At 54.8% G+C, this 8,847-nt stretch overlaps 1 protein-coding gene across 5 annotated transcripts; it reads left to right on the forward strand.

The window, feature by feature from the left end:
• Positions 1 to 1,725: 1,725 nt before the first annotated feature.
• On the forward strand, positions 1,726 to 8,647 carry LOC141551663 (uncharacterized). 5 transcript variants are annotated; one of them, XM_074283552.1, is made up of 4 exons: positions 1,726 to 2,033; positions 3,956 to 4,145; positions 4,581 to 5,231; positions 7,617 to 8,647. In XM_074283552.1, exons 3-4 carry the CDS (start codon positions 4,853 to 4,855, stop codon positions 8,468 to 8,470), a joined length of 1,233 nt encoding a protein of 410 aa, XP_074139653.1. In that variant the 5' UTR covers positions 1,726 to 2,033; positions 3,956 to 4,145; positions 4,581 to 4,852; the 3' UTR covers positions 8,471 to 8,647. The 5 variants fall into 5 exon arrangements, with proteins under 5 accessions (XP_074139653.1, XP_074139652.1, XP_074139654.1 ...); XM_074283553.1 differs by lacking the exon at positions 1,726 to 2,033 and adding an exon at positions 2,375 to 2,934; XM_074283551.1 differs by lacking the exon at positions 3,956 to 4,145.
• The last annotated feature ends 200 nt before the right edge of the window (positions 8,648 to 8,847 follow it).

The following is an 8,847-nucleotide window of genomic DNA, read 5'->3' on the forward strand; positions in this document are numbered from 1 at the left end:
AGTAATTTCTGTGGATATTAGGACTGCCCTTGGGTGGGATCCTGTCCATGATGAGATAGCTTCGTAATGGGTGACTCTCTCGCTGATTGGCTGTGTGTGTGACCTCACAGGCCCTATGTAAGCCCACTGCAGGTAGCAGTCGCTCTCTTTAACCTGGCGTTCTTCACCCTGGCTTCCTAGCCTGGGTGGCCAAGCCAAGATAGATAGCTAAAAGAGGTAAGGATTTTGGTAGCGAACACGTGGGTCTTCTGACCAGGTGTTCACTCGGGAACCAACAAGTCAGGGCATCAGTTAGGGCATTATGTGAGTAGGTATAACAAAGGCTTTTAAGATTACACGTGGCTGTTCTTGAGTGCGCTACCGGTTATTAAGCTATAGATTCAAGAGATTGTGGCCAGAGACCTTTGAAGGCCTCAGAGGAGACGAGCCGGGTAGAGTTCACACTGCAAAGGACAGTGGTCAAAGGTATCTGGTGGGTCTAGGACAGACTAGTAATTGTAACTGCCGGGAGAGCACGTTACAATGAATGATTTATCTAAGCTTCTTCTAACTTGTAGATGCTAAGTAAAAGATGAATGTTTGGGGCTGAGGAAGAGTCCTCTTTCCTTCACTGAGAGAATTTTGTAAAAGGTCATAGAATTGGTCATTGTTACTGGTTATATTCTCTGTAGCCCTTCTCCTCTCCTGGCTGTTTTAGGAGAGGATCAGAGCTCTCTGCTTCTGAAAAGAACTCAGAGACTATCTCCTCCAACTTTCTCATTTTACAAATGGGGAAACTGAGTCTAAGTCAAAGGTCACACAGAAGTGGGATTCAATCCAGGTCCTCTGACTCTGGTGTTCTCTCTGCTATAAGACTCTGCCCTGTCCTTTTTTCCCATCCTCATTCCTACCTTTGTATCTGTCTGCCTCTTCCCAAGCTCTAATTTTGCAGCCCACAGAAAGATACTCCAAATTTGTTACTCAAATTCAAGGGCCCAGATCATCCATCTCACCTCCTTTAGGAAATTTTCTCTGGCTGCCCTCATGGATCGTCAATCAATCAACGAGGATTTATTAATTGTCTCCCGAGGTGTGGCAGGCAGTGCGCTAGGTAGATCTGGGAGAATCACAAAACTGCAGAACCTCAGAGTTAGGAGTCCCACCTGTCCCTGGCCAGCAGTCCCTTTTAGGACCTGACATGTTTTTCCAGCCTCTGCTTCCAGCCTTCTCTGTAAAAACCCCCAGTGAATTTACCATGCCCACGGCCTCCGGGCCTACACAAGGCCTGCTCGGTCGTTAGGAAGTTTTCCATCAGTCCAAAGGCTAGTTACAATCTAACACTGGAAAGACAGGACTCCAGAATCCTCTGTAAAAGGGGGTGGGATCGGGTGGCCTCCAGGGCCGCCCCCAGCACTAAAATTGGTTTAATGTCCCTTCCCTTCCTACAGTCACATTCGTTCGCAAAGTCACAAATCTCTAATTTTGCAGCCCACAGAGACTAAGTGGCTGGCCCAAGATGCAACAAAGTAACATTTGAATCCAAGATCTCTTATCCTGAAGTTCTCCCCCTGCTGCTGCGTCCCCGCGAACCCATTTCACAGGTGCGGACACTGAGACCGAAAGAGCCGGAGTGACTTGCCCACGGTCACCCCGCAGCTAAGCCGCAGCCTCCCTGGGGCAGGGACCCGGGGTCGGGCTGGAGGTGGGGGGCGGGGCGGGCACTGAGGACCGAGGGCCGGCAGAGGGCGGCCGGGAGACGGCTCCATCCTTCTGTGGCAGACGACGGTGGTGGAGGAAATGAAGGCAAGTTCCTGCCCTGGCAGGAGCCATTAGCCCCCGAAGCGGCGGGAGCCGGGACTGTCCGCGCTCCCGCCCCCGCCGTGGATGCCCAGGGCCCTCGCGGACCGATGAGCTGCGACCTCCGCCCTCCCTCCGAGCTGTGCCCGGGCCGGGTCGGCCGCCAGGCCGGCCGCCCTTCCTCTTCTCTCGGGGGAGGGGCAGGGTCAGCGGGCCACACCGCCGAGCAGTAGCCGCGCGCCTGGAGCCGGGGCCAGGTTTGTCGGGGGGCCGGAGAACCCCTCTCGAGAAGGGAGGGGGCGGGCGCTTCCTATTGGCCGAGCGGCCTGGACTCTGCTCCCCTACCCCCAAGTTGGAGGTGTTGGGGGGACTCCAGGCTCCGCGGTGCCCCAATGTCGGGAGGCAGGCAACGGACTGTGTGTGTGTGTGGGGGGGTCAGACCGCAAACGGGGAGACGTGTGTGTATGTGCGCGCGTGCATGCTGGGGGGAGGGGCGCAGTGCCGCCCCACCCAAATCCAGCTGTGCGGGGCGCAGGGGGAGGGGGAGGGGCACCCTTCGCTTTCGCGGGCCTCTTTTTCCGGGGGGGGGGGAACGAGCCCTTCCCCGACGTTCCCAGCAGGGGAACCTCTGCTTCCCGGGCCGGGCAGTGGGTCCCCCACCTTAACCGAGGTGAGCCCAGCCCCACCCCGCCCGGCGGCTTGTGGCTTGTCGCCACTGATGTGGCACTGACTCTTTAGGGACCGGGAGGGAGCCCGCGCTCTGCGCCTTCGGGGGAGGGGAGCTGCCCGGCGTCGGCCCCAGACAAAGGCTGCCGGGCTAACGCCGCGTGCCACTTTCTGCCCACCTCTCCCCGTTACTCTGCTTGGGTCCCCGGCCACTTTCCCCGCACCTGCAGCTAGCTGCGCTTCCGAGGCCGGCCCGGGCCGCTCCCACCCCTCCGAGGCGCGGCGGGGCCAGGAACGGGCCCTAGAATCGGGGAGCGTGGAGACGGCCCTGGGAGGTCACAAAGTCCAGGCCCGTGGTTTTACTACTAAGGAGCCCAGCGCTCGGAGCGGAGGGCCACCCGCCCCCCACCGTCGGAGTGTTAGTGGCTAATCTCAGGTCCTCGCTGGCCGGCCCCCAATTCCAGACAGAGTGATCCACCTGGGCAGGGAAAGGTAACAGGAGAGAGACCTAACCCAGTCGTCCCCTCCCTTCCCTCTCCCCACAAAATGAATCAAATCCTTGCACTGAATGACTTGTTACAAGCCTTGTTAGCCAGCGCGCGGATAAAGCAGCGCGGCTCACAGGCAGCTAGATTGCAGTTTATTTATACGCGCAAGCGGGTGACAGCGGCAGGAGGTGATGGACGGGTCTCACAATTCCCCAGATGTCTCCTCCTGAGCTGCGGGACCAGAGTTTGGATGGGGTCATGTAGGAGAGCTTCCCGAGTGGTTTGGGCTTAGGAAGGGCTCTGAGGGAAGAAAAGCGACATCCTTAGTGAAAGAAAAATTAATGCTTAAACATCACTTATTTACACCAGACCAAAGAAGACTTTCCTTTGTTGTTTTTGTTCAGCCCTGTCTGACTCTTGGGATCCCATTTAGAGCTTTCTCGGCAGAAATACCATAGCGGTTACCATTTCCTTTTCCAGCTCTTTTTACAGATGAGGAAACTGAGGCAAACAGGGCCCAGGATCACACAGCTAGGGAGGATCTGAGATTGGATTTGAACTCAGGTCTCCCTGGCTCCAGGCCAGTATCTTCTTTATCATTTAGTTAATTAGCATTTGCTTAACTCCTACTGTGGGTCATATTAGATAGGACTAAGAGAGTTACTCAGTCCAGTATCATCTTTAGCATTTAATTAGTATTTCTTGAGCTCCTACTAAGAGAGTTGCTGGAACTATTCAAAACCCTCTGATTTTTCTTTTGGAAACTTGAAGTGAATGGGCAAAGGGAAGTTACTAGGAGAGAGACATTTTACACATTTTTATAGTGACAGTAAAGCTAGGACAAAATGGAGTCAGGTTCTCCTAAAAATTCACTTTTCACACCCAACATCACATTTCCTCAGGGCAACTAAATGGTGCCATAGTTATAGAGCTCCGGACCCAGCAGGAAGGCTCATCCTGGTCCAATCCCAGACACTTCCTAGCTGTGTGACCCTGAGTAAGTCACTTCATCCTGTTTTCCTCAGTTTCTTCGCCTGTAAAATGAGCCAGAGAAGGAAATGGCAAAGCACTCCAATATCTTCACCGAGAAAATCCCAAATGGGATCTTGGAGAGTTAGACATGACTGACCACATCATCGTGCTTTGTGGATGCCAGATGCTGTATTGAATTGTGAATTGCCCAGCCCTGTAATAGCCATTGTGGGAAATTCAAAGGTATATAAGGCATGACCTCTGCTTTCAAAGTGCTTAGATATTATTGAAAGTGCCCATAACTTCCATTCCCATAGTGCTTTATCCCTAATAGTTCTGTAAAGTAAGTGGTAAAAGTATTATTATCCTCATTTTGCAGAGAAGAAAACTAAGGTTTAAAGACAGGGGAAATAACCTACTGCATTCACGAGTCTAAGTCAGAACTAGGTCTTGACTTCCTCCAATTCTTTTTCTTTTATAGTGAGCTGTTGACAAGTTATATAATAAAACAAACAAAAGAGGGTGCAGAGCTGTCCCAGATCTATTTGTTTGAGCAGCCCAGCTCAAGAGCAAGGCAAATGATGGGTCTGAGGTTGGGAGGAATATGACCCTGGGGGGCCATATATACCTTCAAGGAAATGAACTTGGCTTGAATGTGCTTTTTTCTTCATTTGCCAGGTGCACTGGAATCATGGGAAAGAAAGGGCAGAGGGCAGATGTGGGGGTACAGCCTTCCTCGCCCTCTCCTTTGATACAAGAAACAGCTGGTGCCTAAAAGCTGGGCTCCTTCTTCCTGGGACGGGACTCCTGCCCTGGCCTTGCTACTGAGGCCCCATTTGGCCTCCCACTTGAAGGGTACCCTGGTACCAGCTGCTGGAGGGCCACTGGGCCCTCTGTGCAGCCTGGGCACAGGGTGGGCAACCTCTCCTCCAGCCCCCAAGTCACCGGGCATGGCGACCCCTGGTCGGAAGCGAAAAGCCAACTTTTCTAATGACGAGACAGAGACGCTGGTGTGGAATGTAGTTCGGCACTTTGGGGCCTTGTATGGGGCTGAGGCCCTGCGCACCCATTCTGCCCACCGCAACCAGCTGTGGGGCCAGATCCAGAGCCGGGTGAACTTCCTGGGTTATACCGAGCGCTCTGTGGAAGACCTGAAGCACAAGTGGCGGGACCTCCGGCTGGATGTCAAGCGGAAGCTCACCTCCAAGAAGGGCCCCCCCGGCAGCTGTGGCCCCCAGAAGGCCCGCCTCACACCCTTGGAGAAGATGGTAGCCTCCACCTTTACTCAGGCCAGCCCTGAGGCAGAACCTGAGGCCTTCTTTGACCCTGGTGAGACCCAGGGCATTTTGGGAGGCTTTGGCTTGGGAGGGGACAAGAAGGACCCATTGAGGGATAGCATCGGGGTTCGAGGCTAGATTTGGAGACAAAGCACCAGCTCTGCTACTGAGCATCTCTGCTACCCTGGGAAAGTGTTTGACCTTGTGGGGTCTTAGTTCCCTCTTCTCTAAAGTGCTGAGGAAGGATCAGCTGATTTCCAATCAGCATTAAATCCCATGACCTCCTTCATGGAAGAAGGTTTCAGGGATTGAGCCAGAAGCTCCGATTCGTCCCCTGCTCCCAACACTAGGACTTAGAAAAGAGGAACAGGGGAGACTGACTCAAAGTAGAACTGAAGGAGAACTTAGAAATCACCTTATATGACCCCCTCCCTTCAAAATGAGTCAACCCAGAAAGGAAGGGCAGATCACTCGTCAGTAAGAACAGAGACTTGGTGCCCTCCTGACTGCTGCCCCCGTGCCCTCTCCCAGGGCTGGAAGGGCCAGATAAATCCTTGTACCAGAAGCCTCCAGGCTCGGACAGAGGAGGGTTTCCTCCCCTCCACTGGGCAGCGGGCCCACAAAGGGAGGAGGCTTTGGGGCAGGTACTTCTGAAGGAGTCATCCTCCTCATGATTTGCTGGGACAGGTCCAAGGGAGATCCCACTAGGAGGTGCAAACCAGGGGCCAAGGGCTGGAAGAGGATGCTCGTCTTGTAGAGCTTGCATCTCTAGAGCACTTGAGGATTTGCAGAGCTGCTTTCCCAACAGTACTGTGAAGGTTTAATTATCCCCAGGGAGGAAACTGTCCCCAAATCTGCCTGTTGCCATTCAGCTAGAGTCAGAGCTGGGATTCAGAGCCAGGGTTCCTGACTCTCCCCTTCACATTTCACTGTGTCTCCGGGCCTGGCCAGGGCAGGTGGAAGGATGGATCTCTATCTTCCCTCAGGGAGCTCCCGTGGGATAGATGCCAGGCCCAAGCCCCTCTGGGTCCTGCTCCCTCTATGGTCCCTCTGTCCCACAAACTGCTTCTTCCCTAGAGTCTTTGAGCAATCAGGGCTGCCCTGCCACTGGGGCTTCTCTCACCCCAGCCTCTGCACCAGCAAGGGAGTGCTCCTGCCCGCCCTCTCTGGGGGCAGCCTTGCAGACTAGAAAGAACTCTGTCCTTTGAGTCAAAAGCCTGAGTTCGAATCCTGACCCTGCCACTTAGTACCGGGTAGTGTGACCTTAGGTAAGTCTCAGTTTCCACATCCGTACAACGATATACTTAGATCTCTAGATCTCTTTGCTCTAAAATCCTGTGATTCCTAGAGGGTTAGTGCCGTCTCTGCTGGTGTTTCAGAGCCTAAACTTTGTGCCCAACTTGGGGGAAAGCCTAAGGTTATGCAGAGAAAAGTATCCTAGCCTAGGATTGTGCAGTCCTGAGTTCCAGTTCTGGGAGCTGCTGCTGACTCGGGGCCGTGGTTGCGTCTGCTGTACCATGAGCTCTAAGGTACTCTGGAGGGCTACATTCTCCACAAGTTTCTCTATAGCTCTCCATGCCCTGCTTAGCTGGGGCCGGGCTTTGGCTGGAGATGGAAAGGCCTGTTCTCGCCTTTTCATGGCTGGAAAAGCCGCAGGGGAGACTGCAAAGTGATGATGGCCTTTAGCAGCACACTCCCAGATCACGGCCTCCCCTAAGGCTGTGCAACTACTGAGGAGGCTGAGGAAGGGGGCCAGGGGCTGCCATGCTGGGGTGATCTTCCCCAAGTTTCCAGGGGCCCAAAACTCAGAATGGCATCTGGGGGTCTTCAGGTGCGAGCAGGCTGACCCCATTCTAAGCCAGCCTCTCAAATGAAACGTGTAGAACTCCATTTCAACTGTTTAGCCTGGGAGCTGGGAAGTCTGGTCTCTTTCTTTGTTAATTTAATTTGTATTTCTTTTGAAGTCAGGTTTTTATTAGCTCAGCTGCTCTAATCCTGTGTGACTGGGCAAGTCACTTGCAGGGTTAGATCAATGTCCTATACTTCTCTGTCTTTGCTCTTCATGACTACAGCAAGGTCTTGGCCAAGTCACTTAAAACTCAGTTTCCCTGTGTGTAAAATGAAAGTCTCTTCCAGCTCTGAACCCACTGACTTTCTATGAGCTAAGGCACAGTGGACATAGCATGCTCCATGTTCCGGATCGAGGGTCTGACCCGGCTAGATGAGAGCAGAGAATCAGGGAGAGCTGGCGGTGAGGCTGGGTAGAACGCAGGTGCCCGCCCCAGCTTGCTCTCTTCACTATTGCATAGGCCTTTCCTTCCTTCAGGGCCTCCTTCTGTGAGTGTGTAGGGGCTGGGATGGAGCGGGGCTGGCTGGGAGGAGACCTCAGCAGAATGGCTTCCTTTCCCTGATGGGTATTCTCTGTACATTCTCCCAGAGCCTGGTCTTGAGTCCCCCATGTCTCCAGCCCTCCAAAATGGCGTGATGGTCTCCTGTGATGAGGAGGATGAAGATACCCAGGCTGCACCTGACCACATCAGGGAAGGAGAGGAGGAGGAAGAGGAGAATCACGGCATGTGGCTGCTCCGGCACTGCAGCTCCAGGGCCTCCCTCAGCTCCCTTCCTGAGGAACCAGGGGAAGGCCCTCCGGGCTGGGCTGCCCCTGCTGTGGTCGGCGACCTCAGCCAGGTCCTTAGCCCTTCCCAGCTGCCCCCGCCTTCGCTGGAAGATGAAGACAGAGGGGATGGTGGTGGCAGGGGCAGACCTCGGCGTCTGAACTGGGAAAAGCTGGAGGATACAGCCCCCTGTTCCCCACTGTTCCGGGAGGAGTCTCTTCCTTCCTCCGCCTCGCCGAGTGGGGAGCCCCTCAGGGGGGGTGTGAGCTGTTCCCGGAGCGCTCGGGAGGCCTGGAGGACTAACCTGCACCGGCTCTTAGACCTGGAAGAGCAGTGGGACCAGCTGTACCACCAGGAGCTGGGGGTTTGGCAGGAAGAGCGGGCCCAGCAGCGGGAGGAGCGGGCCCGAGACCGGGAGCTGCAGTCCCGCCTCCTCAGCGTCCTCACAGACATAAGGGATGAACTCCGCTACTTGCGCCAAGAGAGAGCCTTTGCCCGCAGGAGCCAAGCCATGGCAGCATCTGCCACTGCCAATGTAGCCCAGAGCCTTTCCCCACCCCCAGCCTATCCCACCCCCCTCTCAGGGACCTCCCCACATTCTGGAGTCTCCTTCCTGGGGCTGGCTTCTCAGGCCCTCCCCTTGCGGGCACAGGCCGAGGGGAGTCCAGAGTTCTGAGCCACGGAGGAAGGCCCCCACGTCGAGGCCGAGGAAGACCCAGGGGCTCCACGTCAAAACACAAAAGGCTCTAGCTCACAGCTGGGGGGAAGAACAGCACTGGGGTGGGGGCCACGGACCAAGAGACTTTTTTAAAAGTTTACAAGAAAATAATATTAATAAAAAACAAAAACATGATTCTTGTAGGACTTCTGGTGTATACAGGTAGGTGGTGACAGTGGTGATGGAGGGGGCACGAGGGAGGGGTGAAAGCCTTTGTCCAGATGGCCCTCACAGCGTGCCTGCCGAGGGCTGGTGATCTGCCCCAAAATGGGGAGTAATGTGTGATTTCTTGGCCCCTGATTCTCTCTCTGTGAATGGTCTGCCCTGACACCCAC

Source organism: Sminthopsis crassicaudata, chromosome 1 (assembly GCF_048593235.1).
Source record: "Sminthopsis crassicaudata isolate SCR6 chromosome 1, ASM4859323v1, whole genome shotgun sequence".
In the NCBI taxonomy this organism is placed as follows: domain Eukaryota; kingdom Metazoa; phylum Chordata; class Mammalia; order Dasyuromorphia; family Dasyuridae; genus Sminthopsis; species Sminthopsis crassicaudata.